Genomic DNA, 23,081 nt, shown 5'->3' with positions numbered 1-23,081 from the left:
TCTACTTTAGGCTAATAATCATAGAGATCTAGTTTCTTTAGGTCAATTGGGTTGGTCGTTTCCATTTTTATAACCCACAAAATATTTAATATTCAACTCCTTTGCTCTCCGACATGGTTTCAACCTATTTACCTTCCTTCGGAGCTATTTTCGATGTTGGTTGATAGGTGTAAGGAACACATGTTCCACCATCAATACAAGCTCTTGCGTTCTTCTTCCCATCATTTCTTACGCATGCTAACTAAGCTACTCAAAACAAACGTATCCACATCAAACTCATTTTTCAATATCAACTCATAGATCTGTTTCTCTTCATGTATAGCATTCAATCGAACATGACCCTTTATGATACAAGACAATGCAAAGAATCATAGATGAACTTACAAATCGATTTGTAGAACAATGTAGTGACATCATTCGAACGTTGTTTTTATATGTAGCACTTGATGAACATTTTGTAGACAAATGCAATGGTATCATTTTGAGTTCTCCTATCAATTTCCAATTTACCATTTAACTTAAAATTGAAACCCTAGACTTTTTTAGGGTGGCTAGTTTATTTGACAACTTAATCATCTAAAAATACAAGTCACTTCATTTTGAAGTCCACTAATGACTTGGGGCGTGCATGCCTACCAATCAACTATGGTTTTGTTTTAGATTGCAGTAGCTTTTAAAATAACTATTGGTATCTGTGCTTTTAGAAAAATTGGATATGAAAATAAGTAAAATAGTATTTGGTAAATTTCAGCTTAAACGTGATAAGGTAGATTAGAGTGTTTGATAAATAAATACAAGAACATACTATTTTAGATATATTAACTAAAATAGATTTATAATCAATTTTTTTTTTAATTTAAAATTTTAAATAATTGTTTAGTATAATAAATTTTGTTTGTTATAGATTGATTTTTAAATATTTTGGAAAATAGCTTTATTTTAAAGAAATGAATATTATATACTTTTTTTAATGTTGCATTTAATTCATGAAAGATAGAAAATATATTTGATTAGATAAGAAATAGATAAATATATAAAATAATTTTTTTTTTAAGATATAAAATTGAAAATTAAATATTAATTAAAAATTATACTGATTTTAGGAGAATCATAAATTAATGTATACTAAAAGGATACTACTCTTGAAGTCAACATGAAATTAATGTATTTTTAAAGCTGATATTAACAGATTTAATTTAAATTTATTTTACCAAATGCAAAAAACTGTTAATATTTTTTCCTAAGTGACTTTTTACACAACTAACACAACGTGAAACGTAATCTAAATCCAATTTTTTTTATTCATGTTAAACATGGAAATAAATAAAAATAGAAACTGAATATGTTTCTCAAATTTGGCCTTATTTAAAATAAAATAAAAAAACAGTTTCTCGAATTTTAGAAACAATAAAAGAAACAATTATTAAGATTCCATTTGGTAACCATTTGGTTTTTAGTTTATGTTTTTGAAAATTAACCCATTTTATCTACATTTCTTATATTGCATCTTTTAAATACAATGATTGAATTCTTAACTATATTCCAAATTCCAAAAATAAAATTTTGAAAGCTATTTTTTTTTAGTTCTAAAAAATTGGCTTGATTTTTAAAACTATTATGATGTGTTTTGGGCAAGAAATTATCGTAAGATTATAGTAACCACCTCTTGCTATAGTAAATACTAATTTGTATTCCCTATTTACTATTTACTACAAATTTTACTATTTTACATTCATCATGTTTTAATTCATTGTGTTTACTATTTTATTCTCAAACTAAAATAGTTTATATTATAACCCAGCTATAATAACCTATGACTATAATAACCAGCTCTTTGCCCAAAAACGTCCTATTAGTAAAAACTATATAACAAAGGAATAAATTTAGAGGTGAAAGTAGTATCCAAGACTTAATTTTAAAACACGGAAACAAAAAATAAAATGATTATCAAATGAGATATATGTAAACTAGTATTTTAAAAAATGAGAAACAAAAATGAAAAACAAGAAACAAAGACGTCATCTAATGGGTCCTTAGTAGGAGTATGCATGATTGACCGAAAAATCGAGTCAACCAACTAAAGATTGAACCGAAGTCTGTCGATCGGAGAAGAGGAGGGGCTTGGTCGACATCGGTATGAAAAAAAATCTAAACCGACATTTAAACTTTTTTTTTGAAGAATTAAGTTGATTGACAGTTTACACCCCTTGATAGTCAGGATCGAGTTGAACATCTACTAAATCGATCATAGTCTATTCATCGAAAATTTGATAAAAAATCGACTCCGTTCAACTGGTGCATTCGGGACCCAAATTGATTTAAACCATTATTATTATTGTTATTATTATTACTATTATTTAATTTTTAACCTTTACAATGGAACAAAATCAGAAGAGGGTCGAAAAATTACAGAGCAGGCGGGAGGGCGCGTAGTTTTGAGGTTTGTGAGAAAATGGAAGGCGACAAGTTATTCTTCTTCTTCTCTACAAAGCCATGAAACTGCTTCTCTCTTTCAAATCACCTCTGAAGCTCCACTCTCTCATCCTTCCCTCACTCTCTTTCCACACTTCTTTCCTCAAGTTTTCAACTTCTCTCCCTGCCCTCAAATTCCCCACAACCAGACCCCCATCGACTCCCTCTCCAAAATCAATGGCGACCTCAATCTCTTCCCCCAAACCACTTGTTCAAGTCAAGGACAACATCGAACTCACTGAAACCGAGGAAAAGATTTTTCATAGGCTTCTCGGGACTCTTCGTCACTTCAATCTCCAAACACAGCTTCGTGTTGCTGGCGGTTGGGTTCGCGATAAGGTCCCACTCTCTCTCTCTCTCTCTCTCTCCCTCCCTCATGCTTTGAGATTGTGTTAATTATTGTTTGCTTGCTTTTGACGGGCCAGAATTTAGGAACTATTTCGTGGGGTTTTGGAGATTTCTTTTATTTCATTTGGGTTTGGATAAATTTTTATGGGTTTTTGTTTCTACAGCTTCTCGGCAAAGATTGTTATGACATCGATATCGCTCTGGACAATATGTTGGGTAGCGAGTTTGTGGATAAGGTTAGAGAGTATTTGTTGACAGTTGGGGAAGAAGCGCAAGGAGTCGCTGTTATTCCATGGTATGAGAATCGCGTGTATTTGCATAGTTATATGCTAATTAGGAGGAGTATTGAAGAGAATATTTGGTGGCATTTTAGTTTAAGGAGGAGATAGTTTCATTTTAACTTTTCAAGTTTGTTATGCTGTGGCCTTATTTTCACTGCATGAAGTTATTGACAGAACATTCTGTTTCAATCCCCCATGATCTTTGTGAGTTTTTGGATTCCTTTGAACAGTTTGGAAGCGATTCCTAACTTCTAATTATATTTTTCCAGTAACCCTGACCAATCAAAACATCTAGAAACAGCAAGGATGCGTATCTTTGATATATGGATTGATTTTGTAAACTTGAGGTGTGAGGAGTACAGTGAGAATAGCCGTATTCCTGCTAAGGTATGTAGTCATTTGCTGTTTTCCACGTGCAGTCTTATTAATTTCCACGTTCATGTTTTGTTTTTAATAGGGAAATTTCAGCTGTCCTTAAGATTATAGTTATAGGTTGGAATTTTACCAGGCAACGACCTGGGAGATCAATGGTCTAAAATGTCAAACATTGTAGGATGAAAAGCTTTTTAGCTTTTGGACTATGTGTTTTCCCCCTTTATTTGTTAATATTTGTTCTTATGGAGATAAAAAATTTTCTACTTCAGACTGTAAGAAATAGTGTATTTTTGGCCATAAGATGACTGGTTAGTTGTGAGTGCAGAAATCTTCATTGGTTATTGATATTTTGGCCAAGTTCTTGTTAGATTTGCAAGGGCTAACTCAGGCACCTTTGCTTAAACCTTTAATCAATCACGTCATCTGCAACATTTTGTATAACTAATGCTGGATATTTTGTCTAAATGTATGTTATATGCATGATGGTTAATCGTTTACTTGATTTTACAGCAAAAGTTTGGGACGGCAGAAGAGGATGCATATAGAAGGGATTTAACAATCAATAGGTATATTTTTCTTTATCACATAGCCTGCCCATTCAAGATCTTATATTCCTTCAACATTATATACATTTATTTCTTGTTATATTAATGTTGGTTTTTTTTCTTCCCAAAAGCTTGTTCTACAATATCAACTTGAGCATAGTTGAAGATTTTACGAAAAGAGGTTTGTATCAATTACTTCTGTTTGCAATCCAAGTTGAGAACTGATTTATTTAACTTTTCTAAAAAAGAAACAAAGCTTCATTTCTTATCATAAAATAATTATAAGAGATGAAATGGGCTATTTAATGCATAAAAAGAAGGATTGAATATTACAAAATTCTTTGATAATTGAGATCTAAAAATAGTACTAGTTGGAACATTTTCTACATTTCTCCACTTCTTTTACAACCTTGCTGCAGGCCTTTCAGATTTGAAGTTTGGGAAAATTGTGACTCCTTTACCTGCTAAAGCTACATTTATGGATGATCCACTTCGAGTCCTTCGAGCCATACGTTTCTGTATGTTTGTATTTATTTCTTTGTCTTACTAATTATGTGAGCCTTGCATCTATCTTATGTTGTTTTCTCCTTCTATGTTCACGGGTTTAGCATTGGTCTTGAACTCTAATCTCTTTTAAGGGGCATGACCTACTTGTATTTTCTGTTTATCAATACTATCATTCTCTTGAAGGCGTGGCTTACTTGAAACAATACCAACATATGGAAACTAATATATCTCTTAAAACATTTTTATTTTATTTTATTTCATTTTTTTAATAGGAAAATGTATATCCTTTAAAACTCGATATCGTTGTAATTGATCATATTAGAAAGATATTAAGTCATTCATTCCAATCATCTAAATCTTTATCATTCCAATTATTGGGTTTTCATTTGGTTTAGGGCTTCTTTTCTCTCACAAGCTAGCTTAGGATTCTATGTTAAAATACTTCGGTACTTTTTCCTCGTTTGCCTTCATTTTTACTAAATTTCTATCGTTTCTCAGGTGTTTTGCATTTTCTTGGTCTTAGAGTGAAATATATTTTCTTTATATGCTACGTTTTACTCTTTCTACTGTCTCTTTACTTCTCTTCAATGTGGCACACTGTTTTAGTTTCTATTCTCTAATTGCCTAAAATTGTTTACTGGAAAAGGAGAGCATATGCTCTCTGAACCAAGCTCTGTATTTACATTTTATCTTTATGGCACATTTACTTTATTTATTATTTCAGGTGCAAGATTTGAGTTCACATTGGACGAAGAACTGAAAGAAGCTGCAGCATGTGAAGAAGTAAAGGCTGCTCTTGCTGCAAAGATTAGCAGAGAACGTATTGGAGTTGAGGTGCACTTAATATCGAATATCTTATGTTCTAGTTTCTCTCATAAGTCATAAATGATTTAATTACAATATATTTATATATAAAATCCAGTAAACCTACTCTATTTTAGTGGTTTGATACTCTTTCTTGGTTTTATCATTTATGTAGATTGATCTTATGATTGCTGGGAATCAGCCAGTTAAAGCAATGAGCTACATTTGTGATTTAACTTTATTTTGGACTGTCTTTACTCTTCCTGCTAACACTGAACCTGAAATATCTGAGGTGTGTAATAGGTATGACTGTTCATCTTGCCAAAAAGTTGTTTGTGTAGTTTACCAAGTACATAATATCGTGAGCCATGCATAAGGCCAAGAAGTTGGAGAACGAACACTCTGGGTTCTATTACCCCATACTGTCTATTTGACATTATAATTATTCTTTAGATCAAGAAAATTGATAAAAATCAATGCTTCTTGTTAAATGAATACATGCAGTTCTACCATATGCCTTATAGTTCATTCTCAGAAACTCGGTCTCTCCTTGTCTTTCTCTCTCTTATGTTTTTGGGTTATCCTTTTTGTCAGCCTTTGCATTGCTTGTCTGGATGCCACGTGGAACCTCATTCAACTTATAAAATGCTTTACCTTTAATGTAAGTGAAAGGGCTATTAGAGTTATGTCCTTGCAGTTTCTCCCTTGATAGTTTTTTTTATATGCATAAATTTATTATGGGTATTTATTTATTTGTTTCTTTTATGCCCTTGGTAGTGTTTTTATTTTACTTATGGTGTTCTGTAACATTTGAATTTTAGGATGAACAGAAAAGGCTCTCTATGTATGCTTCTCTCTTCCTTCCATTCAGAAAATTCACATTTAAAGACAAGAAGTCCAAAAAGGTATTCATCTAAAGTCATTTTGGTATTTGACATTTCACTAAATGTTGTATTATATGTTTACGATATTCTTGTCTGCTTTAAATTTTGAATCCTGTGCCCTGCAGGTTCCTGTTGTCAACTATATTTTTCGGGATTCTCTGAAGCGAAAAGTTAGCGATGCCGACACAGTTAGTTATACTCTGACCTAGTTTGTTCTTTGCAATTATATATATATATATATATATATATATATATATATATATATATATATCCAAAGTCACACGCTTCCGTGGAATTTTGAATCTGCAGAGATTGTTTTACAGATTACATCTTTCCCATATAGGTTGTTAACGTACATCAGGCCTTGGAGAAGTTTTTGTCCTTGATTCCTCTTGTATCTAAAGAGGAGATTCAACCCAATGGACTTGATTGGGGTGTTGGATGTGAAGATGTTCCTGTTACGTCAAGGATTCGAGTATTGACTGGTACTATATAAAACCTCATATAAAACAAATTATAGCAATGGACAATTAAGAAACGGTGTGATTGATATCTTTGAAAGAAAATTTAGCTATTGCCACGATTTTTATGATGTAGATTCATAATAAGCTCCTCTCTCTCTCTCTCTCTCCTTTTTCTTCTTCTTCTTTTTTTTTTCAAAAAAAAAATTGTCATAATTTTATTTTCCCGTCTATTCATTCATTGGAAGCAGTACCCTTCTTCATTGCATGCATCAGTCAGCTTAGTCACTTTCGGATTTAAGAATAGATGACCACTTTTAATGTAATTCTTTAGGAATGTTCATTCGGGGACATCTGATAAAATTGGAATGATATAGAAGATTAGCATGGCCCTTGCGCAAGGATGACACACAAATAAAAAAAAAAATGTAATTCTTTAGGAATGTTCTGATAGCAGGGCTTGGTCATATATTTAATTCTATTTTAGAATACTTTCTAACTAGAATAAGATCAGAAATATACTCTTATATAAAAGAGGAAGAACAACAAGATAATTTAAGTATAAAGGCACTTGGAACCTCCCCTCATCAGTATGCCAGCCCAAGCTCTAGATCACTTAACAATTGTCTTCCTTCTCTCACTCACCCTCCTCTTTTTAACAAATTACACAAACTAACTCCCTAACTAATTACCCTTATGACCTTACTAATATCCGAAACTAAAGTATCTTACATTCTACTTGGAGCTTGTTTTATATTCGTTTTCCTAGTAAGTCAATACAGAAAGTCCCTGTGGAGTTGGATAATTAGTTTTGTATTTGGAGGTTTTTTTCCTCGCATTTTGATGGAAGAAACATCTGTTGTAATGTATGTAAATGCTTGCATGTTCAAAGACTAATCATAAGGACCCTTTGTGGAAGAAAATACAGCATCTTTCACAACCATATATCTGGAGAGGTGAATTTACAAAATTAGAGAATCAATTATTGGTTATCTACAATCAGAGAAATGCAAGAATAGCTTTTGTCAATGAAGGATCTTGGAACCTTTAAGATTAACCTCAACGATCTACTTCTAATCTGTTGATTGGATTTTCTGTTGGCCTCTCCTAAATTATGTGTTGTTTATTGGATTTTCTATTGATCATGATTTTGTCCTAATTACAGGGGGTAATAACTCGTTCCTTGTTTTTGTTGACACATTTTTTTCTTCGCAGGGCTTCTTTTACGGGAAATTAAAGACTTCTGGCCTGTAGCTTTATTGATGGCCACCTTGTTATATCCTGCTAATGTAGATTATACACAAGATCTGTTAAACCGACACTACGAACTGGAAAAGCGAAAGGAACTTTTTGACGTTGTTTACAATGAGATTGTTAAATTAGGTATAACCCAAAAGCTGCGCAGCAAAGCATTATGAGAACATTGCGTTTCCTCGTTCAATCTTTAGCTTCTAACTCCTCTCCTCGGGCGTGCCCATTTTCCTGTTGCTTTTCAGGTCTGGAAAATGTGTGGGAGGTGAAACCTCTGGTGAATGGGAAGGAGATTATGAACATTTTGCAGCTGAAAGCAGGAGGACCACTTGTTAGAGAATGGGTGAGTGGATTTTCAAGTAAAGGCCAAGCCAAGGATTACAATTCCGTTATGCCAATATTTCAATAAAATGGAAAATGAAGGATTTGAGTCATTTTACACTGATATTGAAGGATCAATCATTATTTCTAATACATAAATATCGATTGAATATTATAATTATCAAGAAAATATTATGGCATGAAACCGAAGCGATTTTCTGGTACTGATCATCTTTAAATATTCTACAGCAACAAAAGATACTTGCATGGCAGCTTGCACGCCCCTCAGGAACGTCTGAAGAATGCCTCGATTGGATACGGGAAATGCATTCGAAGCGCGTTAAATTGGATGAATGAGGTTGGCTCTAATTTTTCCATATCTCAACATTTTTTCTGAGGTTCTGTTTCTGGTAGAACTTAGAGAGGAGGAGAGGTAGGTGTTTTGTTAAAAAGGATAGGGATAACAATGCTGAGTTCTGAGGTACTCAAAATTCCTTAGAATGCATATGAATGAGCTGGGAGATTGGGGGTAGTGTATATAGCCATATAGGTATTAACTAGAAGCTAGAGAAAAAAAAGGATTTTTAGGTTGGATTTTATAAGTCTTTTTGTTTTAATTTATTTAGTCAGTGGAAACTATATTATTTTTTATTATTTTTTTTGTTTATTGATATTTGAGTCTTTTGGAGCTTGAACACAAGTGAGAATAAAGCATTTTTTTTTTTTTTTTAAATTTATTAATTTTACATAAAGAAAACATATCTGAATTGGAATATGGAAAAACAAAATTCTAAACACACAAATTTTTGTATTTAAGCTTATTAATCTTTCTAGTTAATAAATAAGGAAAACATTGGTCATTATTATTTCTTAAAAATAATGGAAAAGACATGCGCCTTATTTTGTCAAGCAAGCACCATGCGATGTCTAAGCACCTAGGTGCGCGTCTGGGAAGGCTTTTAAAGTAACATCGTTGAATTTATATTATATTATAAATTAAAATACCACTTATTGTTCATATATTTCAAATTTCATTTCATTTTAATTTTCTGTTTTCAATTATTAAAAATTAGTTCATGTCAGTAAATCTTAAGTTTAACTAATTTTTATTAAATTATTTAAATAAAAAAATATTTTTTTTTATTAAAATAAAGGCATTATAAATATAGGTTTAAATTGTAAATTTGTTTCGAATGTTTTTATAAAAATTAGAATTTAGTCACTATGATTTGATAAAGCATCATAAATAGTCCAATTGATGAGGTTTTTATTAAATCATAAAATATTTGAGATTTTCTAAATAAATTTGAAATTTAATCATAAATATATTTTCAAAACTAAAAAATTAGCGACAAACTAATACCCCAGATTATTTTCAAGAGCTAAAATTAGAATGTAAAAGTATATGAACGAACATGGCAGGTAATTTGTAATGCAGAGACGGAAATGATAATTTAACCTTTGCATTATTTTGTGGTTTAAGTCAGGAACTCTGATTTTTAATTCGAACAAGCCTATTTATTTTAGAAAAATGTACAATCAAAGTCAAAATTAATTTTTTGAAAATCAAATTGACCACTCGATCGACTACTAATTGGACCAAAATCGTTCTCTTTTCGTGTAAGACCAAAAATCAAAATTGAGTGTATTGAAATTGGTTAAAACTAACAAAAATTATCTGTAGGTGAATCGGCCAACCAATTTTAGATTTTGTAGATTGTAACAAATACTCAAATACTATAAATTAAACTTACGTTTAATTTTGGTTTATGTACTTAGAAATTCATTTATTTTAGTTATAGATTTTCAATAAATTTTAATATAAGTTTTCGTTATTAGTGTGATTTTTTTAATTAGAGAACATTACTATGAGGTTAACTTTTAAGAAAATTTTCACACATAGAAAAAATGTCAAACTATTTACATAAATAGCAAAAAACGCTAACAAACTTGTATTTTCTAGTACTATAGTATCAATGATAGACTTCTATACATTTTTATCACTGATAGACAATAGACATTGATAAACACTGATAGACTTTTATACATTTTTATCACTGATAGACATTGATAGACACTGATAGACTTCTATCAATCTTTATCAATGATTACTTCTATCAACGTCCATTAGTGATAGACTTTTATCAGTTTTTATTACTGATAGTATCAATGATAGACTTGTATCAGTTTCTATCACTAATAAATGTTGATTCTATTAGTATCCATATGTAACAATGTCTATCACAACTATCTAAAAGCAACATAACTCAAATCTAGTATCCAACTTCATGGGTTAATAATCAATTTTAACCCCAAAAGTTAATGGATGTTTCAAGAACCAAATAAAATTATCCTAAAACATCCAAAAATCCGACGAACTCTAGCACTGGCGATGACAAGACAACGATGATGAGGATTGGCTACATGGATCTAAGAGTTAGAGGAAGAGAGACAGTGAATCAGGTAGAGAGAGAAAATTGGCTCATTGACAGCGACGTACAACTAGATTTGCGATGTAGACCCAAATGGTGGTGGATTGACGATAGGGCATGAGTGTGGTGGCTGCTGAATGTTAGAGTGTGTGGATTAGAGAGAGAGACTGAGATTGGACTGAAGAAGAAGAAGAAAGTTCGTGGGTTAAAGAGAGACCGAGATCGAACAGAAGAAGACAGAGACGGAGGAGGAGGAGGAGCAGACAGAGATAGAGACGGAAAAGGATAAGGAGAAGATGGCGGAAACGGAAAAGAAGACAGGGAGGAAGACGGAAAAAAGGGAAGATGATTAAATTTGGCTAATTTTTATATAATTTGACCACAAAAAACAATAGTTTTCATTTAAGAAAATATACCATGTGGAATATGTTTCCCAAATGGAACAAAAAAAAAAAAAAAAAAAAACAAAAATGTTAATAGAATAGTGAATTTTCTCTTTTTGGGAAAGTTAACTGTAAATTAAGGCTATGGATTAATGTTAAGATTGATTGAAAATTAGATAATTAAATTTGAATGAAAGTATAGACTAAAGTAATATAAGTTTCAAATGATAGAATCATAATAGTGTATATATATATTTTTTACATTATTGTTATTGATCTTTTTATTATTATTTTCGAGAAAGATTCAACTTGATGTTATCTATATATTAGTAATTTTGCATTTGTTTAATTAAATTTAATTTGAAGGTCATGTTGGACTGTTTCAATGCATGAAAGTTGACCTATCCTATGCTTTTTATGTTATTATTTAGTTAATTAAATATAACCTATTTAAGTCATCATGGTGATCTATCTTATTCAACCCAATATTATTCTTTTTCTAATGGTATTTTTTTTTTATAAAAAAATATTACATATCTGTTCAATTTATTTTAAATGTGAACTCAAAAAACTAAAATTCAGCTAAATGGAATTAGTGTCAATAAATAAAATATGTAGTATTTTTGGAAAGTGAAAGACTCAATATATATATTTTTTAAAATTCTTTATTAAATGGAATGGTGTGAATCAATTAAAAAGATATCTATGATTGAGAAGACTTTTCTAACCAATCAACCTCTAGGCTTGAAATTTGATGAGAACTTTGATTAGGTTAAATTTGACTATTTTAAAATTTAATATATTATGTTATCTTGCAATATTTCCTTATATTTATTGAAAACACTTTTTGAGCAACCCTTTTAGATTTTTATCCTATGGTTCCTACTTTTTCTTACCTATCGCACAAGTCTTTCAAAAATCTAAAAAATCATGTGTTAAATGAAGCAGGAAACATTCCATGAATTAGTTCGATTTTGAAAGCGAATTTCATTCGTTCTTCGGATGGCAAATCCCAAGATGTTTATTCTTTCATCCTTTTGAAGAGCTCATGGAGTACATGAAAGAAGAACTGAAGAATGATGATAATCTCTCAAATATTGTTTGTACACACTTTGATCGTGATCTCGTCAAAGATATCTTTATGCCTAAGATGGGAAAACATTAATTAGCAATGTTGACTTTGATAGCGTTTTGGTTTAAAATTATAAACAAAACACGGTCGATCAAAATGAGAGTAAAAGTAGAGATTGTACTATAATTTATCGTACCAATGCAAACATAGTTCAACCTTTAAAATTGCAGGATTTTTAAAAATAGAAAAATAAGAAAAACTATTTGCACAAAATAGCAAAATTTATTTATTTTTTTCATAGAGACTGATAGAGGCTAATAGAAGTCCTATATTATTATAGTTGAGTTATAATAGTTTTTATTTGAGGTATAGATTATTTTAGTTTGAGTTATAATAGTATGTATTTGAGGTGTAAACTATTTTAATTTGAGAAGGAAATAGTAAATAATGTAACAAAAAATAAAAAAATATGAATGTAAAATAGTAAAAACGGTAGCAAATAGTAAATAATGTAACAAATGAGATTTTAAAATAGTATTGACCGTGCCTAGTTGAAGAATACAAAATAGTATTTACAAGAGGTGGTTATTATAGTCTTAGGATAATTCTTACCCCAAACACACCCTTTATATCTATCAGTAATAGAAATTGATAGAAGTCTATTATTGATACTATGTGATAAATGCTGATAGAAGTCTATCAATATTTTTTTTTTGTTATTTCTGTAAATAGTTTGACATTTTTTCTTTTTGTGAAAATTTTTCTTTAAAATATTGGTTTATTTTAAGACTATTTAATCTCAATTGTAATGCTGTTTTTTTTTTTTTTTTTTTTTTTTTTTTTTTTTAAATTTTTTTTAAAGTTTAACTAATATTTTGTTAAATAGTCTATAATGTTTTAGTAATTCTCAAATTTATCTTTTCAAAAGAATTGTTAACCTAAAGATTATTGGATTTTTGCTTATAAACTTGTTAAATTTTATGTGTCAACTAGCACTTGAGTATACTTGAGAAGCCTTTCTACTTGTCCAATTTTGCCAATAAAACTAATAAAGAAGTTTTTTTTTTTTTTTTTTTTTTTTTTTTTAATAAGTTTTATATTTAATTTTTATTTGATCTCTAGATTTCACAATGGTATGTCACTAAAGATGTCGACGGAAAAGGCTTCTCCATTCCCATTCCCACTCCTTATTTTAATTCCCATCTATGCAAAATTTTTCACCAAAAAAATTCCCCGTTTGTTTGTTTGATTTATTCTTTTTTAACTAGTTGTTTTAATTCATTCTCAACCAAATAAAAGTTTTAAATTTTTCTATATTAAATGGTCATTTCATTACGAAATCTTTGCTAAAAGTAATAATATTTAACATTTAATGTGTAAAAGATATGATTATTTTTTATATAGAAAAGTACATATAATTATAAATTCACAGTGAGCTTGTATAAATATATAATATATTAAGGCGGGGTGATGCAGGTTCAAGGATGAGGAATATAATCTCTATTCCCGTTCTCATTTAACCATCGGGTAGAAAAGTGTCCCTACTTCTTCCTCCATTCCTCGTCTAATCGAGAATTTTCCATCCCATTTAAGGCGGGTCCCCACGGAACTCTGACGTCGTGGGTTAAATGAACATCTCAATGATCGGAGGAGAGAGAAGAGGAAAGGAGAAGAGAAAAGAGGAAAATAATAATAATAATTTTTTTTTTACAAGTTATCTTGACATCTTGCCATGCCATCATTTAATCAATTAAATTCAATGAGTTTATTAGTAAAGGAACCTTTTAAACTTATTCTTGAAAATTCGAGGATTAAAATGATCAATTTTAAATATTAAAACTCATAAAACAAGTAAATATTTTTTTTTTTTAAAATTCAACATTGTTAAATGTGAATGTGAGAGATTGAACCATTAATTTTTCCAATACTAATTTGATGACTTGATAGACAAAATTGATAATAAAATAGGACAAATTTTAAAATATGAAATAAAATTAAATGTTATAATTAGAGACTAAAAACTAAACTAGTATTGTATATTATGGAAGATAGATACTCATCCCAAAAAGGACCACGTGTCCTTAAACATGTTACTCTATGTGCCACAAATTTATACATGGTAAGTGTCCTGATAGCCACATCCTACTTGTCAATTCTTCTATAAATAGTGGTTATTTATGCCTTTTGTAGGATGGTGAAGATTCGTGAGAAATCCAAACTTTTAGAGAAAAATTTAGAGAAAATTCATGATTTTCTTATTTTCTTTATTTCTTTATTTTATTTTAATATTTCTTTATTTTATTGTTCTTATTATATTATATTTTTTCCATATCTATGTTCCGTTGTGCTCCCAATTTTACAACACATCATCAGCATGAGCTTCTATTGTTTTTCCCACTAAAGGTAGGTCCTAAAGGTATGTTCGATTTTTCTCTCGTCAATATAATTAATAAATTAAATGTTGTTTTACATGTTTGATATATATTAAATTTCTAATATAAATATAATATTTTTAATATCGTTACTATGAAAAATATTATAAAATAAAAATTTGTAGTATTTGATATTAATGGTAATAATTATTTGTCATAAGTGCTTGATGCTGAAATACATCGATACGCCATAAAAATGTGATCATCAGAAAACAAATTTTCTTTCTAAATCTTGTCATAAATGGATACACCTGAGGCTCCAAAATTTTAAATCAATAGGTTAGAAAAGACATTTTTCTACATTTTGGATATGCTCCTATAGTAGCAATATCGAGAGAAATATTTTAAAAGTATTATGCATTCATCTGCTGTCTTCACGTGACCGAATGAAATAACAAGTTATTGATTTTTTTTAAAAAAAAACAATCGTAGCCAACTAGAGCAACAACATTCCTTGAAGTGAATGTTGTAAATTTTAATAATCGTGGATAAAAAATCATGAATATCGACCAACTGGAACAACATTCCTTGAAATGAACACTGTGAATTTTAATAATCGTGGTCGAGATTGTGGTCATGGTTGAGTTTGTGACTGTGGAAGAGGAAGAAATAATTATTATTTTCGTGGTGGTCGTTCTAATAATTCAAATTTCAAAAGAACCACAAAAAATAGTTATCACAAAAGAAAAGTTTCACAAGATAAGAGTCCAAAAAATGTTGAAAATAAATGCTTTCAATATGGAATGATTGGACATTGGTCACGTACCTATCGTATGCCAAAATATTTAGTTGATCTCTATGATCCACCTTTTAATAAAGGAATCCTCAACATTACATGTTAATAGTGCTTGACATCTATTGTTGCCATTAACCCTGCTTTAAATTATCCTTTCTTAATCTTTTATTCTGGAAATATATTCTTGTACTAAAACAAAGTTCCACAATCAATCACCTCAGTAAGCTATCTTTCCAACCAACACATATTGTCCCAAATTTTCATATGATAACGGGAGATTCTTCTTCTTTTACACCAAAACAACCACCAAGCAGCCACTGATCAACTCATATCTTAGAATCCAAACCATACTGTAGTATTTAGGAGCCTTGAACACATTTTCTTTTTCTCTCTCCAAAATAGCAACTTTTCTTAGATACTTTTCTCTCATTCACACTTATTTTGGATAAAACCATTAAATTCAAGACTTTTTTTTCCCAAGTGAAACATAATTCCCAAACTAAAACATGTGACTATTCATAATCCTAAAAAGAATATAAAATCAAACTCCAAACTCATACTTTAGTAGAGTATTTCTCTGCTAGTTGATATTGCTTTTAAATTCCAGATACTTATTCTTCCTCTAGCATAGTTAATTAAACTTGATTTTTTCCATCACAACGATATCATTGACCAACCCAAGTATCTTGAAAGCAATAATTAAATTCAACAACTCATTTTTTTTTATCCAATTTAAATCAACTTCATTTTCAATCATGTTGGCTTTCTTTGATAAATTCATCTTACCGTTATCTTATAAAGAGATCTTCATGTTATTACTTGTACTCCAACTAGCAATTTTTTTTTCCTCTTAGGCACGTTTCATGAAGAAGCAAAACACAACAACTTACTCAATCCATCAAACTTCACTACCACAAAAGCAATTATGACTTATTAATCCTTTTAAAATTCCTCTTGGAAACATTTGACTTCAATATCTAGTATCATATAATAAAACCATAGTCCCTTTTTCATCTATTTCTTATATATAAAGCAACTTTAATCTCAAACCTAAGAACGTGTGTCCTGTGATGAAGTTTCTTGTATCATCATCAATCTCATTCTCCCAATGCAATTAATACTATTCCTCAGTAAATTCTCAACTCACCTACCTTATTCTATGGTTTAAACAATTACATTCTTTACTACTTTCACTACCATATCATAAAGTTACATAGCTTTATTAGGCTTTAAAATCTTTGAACTAAAACATCTAGTCCTCCTAGCATTCCTTTCATAAGATAATATAATGTCAAGTGACTTCCAATATCCATCAATTTCTCATTAAACCATAACGAAATCACAAACTCATGCTAACTTTTTGTAAAGGCACTAGACAAGCAGTGGACATAATTTGTGCCATTAAATTGAGGAAATACTTCCATATAAAACTTTCCATAATACTTTTACTGATCAAATGTACCTAACGATGACAAAGAATCTGTGAATGTGTCATAAGGACATTTTGGACTTACAATATAAGTCAGTCTACTGAACCTAAAAACTTAGGCTCTGATACCAACTGTAACAACCCGACTCTCTAACACTTACTTGAAAGAACTCTAAAACTAGAGAACCAGTGAGTGGAAGCAGATATTTTCAAACTCCATTGAGAAAGAACACATACATTTATAGTCATACAGAAACAATTATGCATAAAAAATAAATTACAGCATAATTCTTAAGTAAATACAAGGGGATCGAGTATAATACCTTTGAAGAACTCTTTCTTCACGTATTTCCTTCGATTAGTCTCCAAGGCGTCCAAACAAGAACTCGAACGCAACGATCAGAACTCGAACTCAATGGCAACTGAAAGATCCTCGATCACCAACGAGTATAACTCGATCCTCGATCCTCATTAAGAACTCGACACCACCACAAGGTTACCTTAGTATTCTTGGTGTGAGAATCCAGGAGTCGTGGGTTATGTATGATTTTGGATAGAGGAATGGAGGAGGTAATCAATCGAGTAAACGATCGAGTATGCAATCAAACGATCGTGTAGAAGAAGAAGCCTATTGTATAGACTTGATATTCAATCATGTAGCAACGAGTAACTATCGTATAGTAAACTCGATATTTGATCGTTTAGGCTCTAAAGTTATCGTTTAGTAAAACTAGTTTTTACTCGATAGTTTTTCTGTGAGATGTTTCGACTGAATGATTTGAAAAAACTATCTTTCCTTTTTATCTCATAGTTACCATAAAACCGTGAATAACCTCCCACTCAAGTCGGTTATTGAGACAAAGAAAAATTAATTATCATATAATTAATAAATTATAAATAAATATAATAACTAACTTATCATATTATATTTATAACCTATAGTTTTAATATTGCATCATATGCAACATAAAAACCATAGTTCTTTTTCTATTTTATGGAATTTAATATAAATCATATTTATATTAATTCCTCTAATCTAATAATGTATCAAATACATCATTTCAATAATATCACATATGATTGAATCAATTTAATTATATCATATATAATCAAATTTCCTCTTGTTAATTTAAACACTTCAAACTAACCCAAAATCTGATTTTCAACTTGAACCCATTGAGCTACTAAGGAGACCTTATAGACCTGTAGCTTGAAGCTCCAATGGTACGTGAATAACTGACTAAACTCTTTAATCACGATATCCACCATCCGCTAACTACCGGACACTCCAGTAAAGACCGACAGTTGCACTTTTCACACTGCAGATATATTTTTGTGTGCATCGGATATAACCAATCAACAGTGCGATGACCCTTCACAAATCGCTCGTAAGTATAGCTGAGCCAATTTATCGTTTTTCCTCTATAGTTATATCTAACTTCTTAAGTACCACTGATTCTTCTAATGAACAATAAGTTATAGTTCCACTGTGACTGAGTCCTCTCTTCCCAAGAGAGGGTATGACCCTTATGTTTAAGACTCGAAATTAGCCCTTAAGGGAGAAATTTATCTACTTACCCCTCCTTTGGGGAAGAAGTGAATTCCGTCTTTTGTAGTTGAGTTCCCAGCTCCCCAATCAGACGAATCCCCAAAATGGTAGGCTTGTTGAGTTGGAAATCTGACCACTCTCACCCATACAAATCAAAGGATCGCCCTCATAGGCAGGAGTTCCCAACTCATTCAGGATTCAGGTCATGTCACCTATGGTCATCCTAGTGAAATGTAAGTCTCTATTATCAATGACGTTATATAAAGAGACTAACATTTCGTGATCCAATCTTATACAAACTCTTTGTATAGGATACCCCGCTCATATGTCTCCACATGAATAATCAGGATTAGACCATTTGTAGCACTTTAGACCACTTGTAACATCTACAAAGTGGGCCGTAACCATAGTGTCACCAGGATAAGGTATCCCTCCTTATCCATCTACTACCGACCATTTAGGTTATTAATTTAAACAAGATCCATCTGTATGCCTCTATATACTTGTTTAAATTTACATAAAATAACCACGGATCTTAGTTTATGGGATCTAGTAAATGTTTATAAAATAACACTTATTTTATTAATAACAATATGTTTACAGAGTTTACAAAGTACGAGACTACAAGGAGGTTTAAGACACTATTCCCAACATTACTAACGTTAATACATACATGCATAACTTGAAAATGGGTCTTTTTGTAAATTTAAGAAAAAGAAACAAAACACTTTTTATTAAATAAAGCTCTAAAAGAATAAAAACATAAAATCCCTATTCGGAGTACCTCTAACTACAATTTAAAATAAGTTAAATAAATAACCAAAATAAATAATCAAAGAATTCTAAGTGTCTAGCTCCTAAACCAAAATATAGACATTCAAGAAATATATGTGCGGACGTGATGTCAAGTTCCAAAGGCTCGATCATGAATTCTTCTTGTCATTCACCGATCAGTCCTTACCTTTACTTGAAAAACATGTAAAGAAAAGGATGAATATATAAATACTCAATAAGTGACCTACTACTGGACCCACTAGGTGATATTGTTAGCCTTTTTATCGAGTCACAGGTGTACATCACGTATCATAGGCATAAGTATAAGTATAGGCATAAGCATAAGGGGCGAACTCGAAAACATGCTTTTCATAGGTAGTGATCCCGAAAGGTCACAATCATAAGCATAGGTGGCGATCCCATAGGGACACCAAAATATGAACATAAGACATGAACTTGAAGGTTCACAAATATGAGATGTACATAGTTCGATAGGACTGCTAACAATCACCATTAGTCTAACATACAACATATAACATCCAAATTTCGTATCAAACCATAAACATGTTATCATAATCTTAGTAACATGACTCATAGGTCTTAGAATACCCTCAATAGTCCATCCATTAGTAAATCATAGCAAATCATTCCATCACAATAATATCATGCTTTCACATGTATACACAATCTTAACATCAACTTGGTTAGGGTATCTGGATCGAGGGTAAATCGGTAGGAAGATACTTACCTCAAGTTCTGCAAGTCCAAAAATTTATCCAGCAATCAATCTCCAACAAAATTTTGAATTAAAATCTATAATACAAATTGAAATAAATTCAACCTCTAGGGCCTAGTTCCGTTTACCAATTTATCCAAGTAACTCCAAATAATTTTTGCCCAAAGTGCCTTAGTTAAAAAAAAAAAAAAAAAAAATCAAACATGGGTTGGGTTGGATTGAGTTGGGGATGTTTTTTGGACCAACCCAAAAATTCGGATTGGTTGAGTTGGCAACCCAAAAAACCCAAATAAAGTCTCCAAGCCAAGCTAAGGCAACCTAACTCGTAAATTTCGGGTTGGGTTGGGTTAAGTTCTCGGGTTGTAACTTATTTTTTTCTTTTTAATTAAAAATATGTAAATTTATCTACAACACATGATCAATAACTAAAATCTCATAAAATTCAAATGCTAAATACTAAATATCTATTATATTTATTCCGAACTTCAAACAAAGATAAATGTCATAACAATTTTAAAAGAAAAATATTAAAAATTTACAAATTAATCAATACAAAGTAACCAAACTTTAAACAAAGATATATATACAGTTTGAGTTGGGTTAGGTCAACTCAAATTTTTTTTAGCCAACCCAAGACCCAACCCAACCTAACTCAATAAAAGTAAAAAAAGTTTAGCCTAACCTGATCTAAGAACAAAACTAATCCAACTCAATAACCATTACATTTTGGGTTGGGTAGTCCGGGTTGTTTGGGTTATCAGGTTATTTAAACACCCCTACCTCAAGCCCTCAAAATTCAACATGTTCCTAATCCATGCACAACCATTTGAAGAGAACCCACACGACATTCTTACTAGCAACCCAAAAGGTTAAATAACCTTAAGGACGCACCTAGAACATGTTAAAAGTGACCTCGAACGTGTTGGACAGTAGCTCAAAATCCTCCAAATATTCAATCTATAAATCAGAAAATAACGAACACCAACCAAAAAGCCAATGGGTAACCAAAATCTTCAAGAAATTCAACTAAAACTCACCAAAACCTCACCCAAAACCAACTCTGGTGAGGCTCGCAACCACTTTTGGCAACAATAGAGGGCTGGCCACACCAAATCAATGAACAGAGGGAAAACAAAAAATGCGATAGACAACACTTGATCTATACGCAAACGGTCCACCAGACGAAAAGCTCCGATGAAGACATGATCCACAGTGGCTTAAGTGTACGACGGTCCAAGATGAAGGCTTTGACGACCGACAGACTAACGAGGCTGTGCGACGACCGAACAGAGCTTCTAGAGAGATAAAAAATCGTGAGAGATCTAAAGAGATAGAGTGATCAGGAAGAGAGTGAGAGAGAGAGCTTACCATTGGTGGAGGAAGTTGTAACGACCGACGATGGACTGGGCACCCGACGCGCGACGGTCGTGCAATGGGGCTGAAACATCGACCACTTCTACCGACGATGAGCGGTGGTCAGACAATGACTGGCATAAGGTGGGTTTCTAACGTGAAGCTAAAAATGGAGCAACAAGGAGATGTTGAAGAGAGAGAAAGAGGTGGCTGCTGATTGAGGGCTAAAAATCCAATAATCTAGAAAAAAATGTTCTTTTTAAAACTATTTAGAAAAATATGGTTATTTCAAAAGAATTTAGAAAAATATTATTTATTATTATTTTTTTAAAGTTTCAGTATGTTGAGTTTTGAAAACTCAACAAAGGAAGTCGAGTGTTCAAAACTCGACAAGGGTAAGTCGAGTTTTGAATACTCGACTTTTTCCCATTTTATTATTTTTTTCATTTTCTCCCTTTTCCATTTTATTATTTTAATATTCGACCTCCTTTTCTCCTTTTATTATTTATTATATTCAACATCACTTTGTTATTATTTTCGACCACCATTTTCTTAACTTAACTTTAAGAAATATGATAGAAAATAATATCTCATTCACGTTTTCTTCCATAATTTAAAAATAATAAAATGTAAACTAAAATATTCATATTAATACAACTATTATCTCATTTATTTAAAAATAATTAAAAAAATTAACATGTTCCACAAGGCGGACGTCGTCGATTTCGAGTTGGTTGTCGATGTCGACTTTGAACTTGAGGTTGCTCTGGTTCCTCTTGATGTTGCTCCAGTACTTTTGCAAGCGCTTCATAATATAAATATTCATTATGCTCTCCACGATCACAACCATGTCCATGCACGTATGAAGACGATGGACCAGTCTCTGAATCATAATATCCTGAACCAAATGTTGACATCATCATCGTCAGACTAACATAATCAGTTTGGCTCGTGTCTGCATCATGGGGGGCAATTCTTCTACATTGTAGGCAACCTCATCAAACTCATCTTCTTCTCCTCGAATAGGTCTTCTACGTCTAGGAGCCGATGGAGGAACAATAGGTATATCGTACATATAATGTATCTCCTCCATATAGCTCTCGTTGTCACTACATATAGCAAGAACCTGGTTCGGATCATTTGCAACATCACAGAGTCTATTATTGTTCGATCTCTTTGAATTATAAAATAATTAGACAATATTTAAAATAAATTTAAATTGAAAATAATTAGATAATATTTATTTATGTACCAGATGACCCACAACTGCTCCCGGACGAGTCACGTAGCACCTTGTAATATTATTATACCAGTTGATGTAGTTTTGAATGACATCCCTATCAAACTACCCAATAGAAACCCCAATTGAAATAAACCTTGCACGATAGTGCCATTGCACTACCAAATGTGCAACTTTTTCGGACCAATCTCCAGTTCTTAAGTCGATGTCATGCAGTAGAGGTTCAGTATTACAAGGAGATGAGACATCCTGCTGAAAATTGAATTGTCTCATTACCCCATCGGGAAGATGCCACTCACCAATGTGAAAATGTATGAGAGGACTTATCGTTCACCATATGTTTGACTATTTGTATAGAAATTGGGCAAAGTGTCCATAACAACTTTCTAAGCATCCCAAATAATTCGAAACACAAAATATTATATTGAAAAATATTATAGACAAATACAATAAAAATTTGCATAAAAAATTCAATTTGGTTCAGTATTAATGTACCTGATCAAGTTGAAGCAGATTAAACATGTATTTATACTGGCTGACTACATGTGTGGTTGTCCTAATTACACAAAATTTATCTCTCCACCTAAAATTTTAAATCAATAATTTAGATTATGAATTAACTAGATCAATCATATAAAAATTAAATTGGATTAAAATAACATACCGAGAACCGTGGGTTTGTCCAGCCAACTGAGC

At 31.3% G+C, this 23,081-nt stretch overlaps 1 protein-coding gene and 1 non-coding gene across 2 annotated transcripts; both read left to right on the top strand.

Annotated features, from left to right (window-relative positions):
• The first annotated feature begins 2,373 nt into the window (after positions 1–2,373).
• On the top strand, positions 2,374–8,982 carry LOC120076869 (Polynucleotide adenylyltransferase family protein). Its single transcript, XM_039030816.2, has 15 exons — positions 2,374–2,811; positions 2,985–3,115; positions 3,371–3,488; positions 3,987–4,042; positions 4,153–4,202; positions 4,441–4,539; positions 5,253–5,362; positions 5,508–5,635; positions 5,927–5,993; positions 6,154–6,237; positions 6,342–6,404; positions 6,560–6,701; positions 7,893–8,060; positions 8,174–8,271; positions 8,499–8,982. Exons 1-15 carry the CDS (start codon positions 2,494–2,496, stop codon positions 8,604–8,606), a joined length of 1,740 nt encoding a protein of 579 aa, XP_038886744.1. The 5' UTR covers positions 2,374–2,493; the 3' UTR covers positions 8,607–8,982.
• On the top strand, positions 7,016–7,115 carry LOC120076940 (U6 spliceosomal RNA). The gene has a single exon (XR_005481685.1). It is a non-coding gene; the product is annotated as a U6 spliceosomal RNA (small nuclear RNA).
• Positions 8,983–23,081: the final 14,099 nt, after the last annotated feature.

This window comes from Benincasa hispida, chromosome 4, assembly GCF_027475165.1.
Source record: "Benincasa hispida cultivar pf3 chromosome 4, pf3_genome.v1.1, whole genome shotgun sequence".
NCBI lineage: Eukaryota > Viridiplantae > Streptophyta > Magnoliopsida > Cucurbitales > Cucurbitaceae > Benincasa > Benincasa hispida.
The sequence above is the reverse complement of the archived record's forward strand: the minus strand, read 5'-3'. Positions and strand labels throughout refer to the sequence as shown.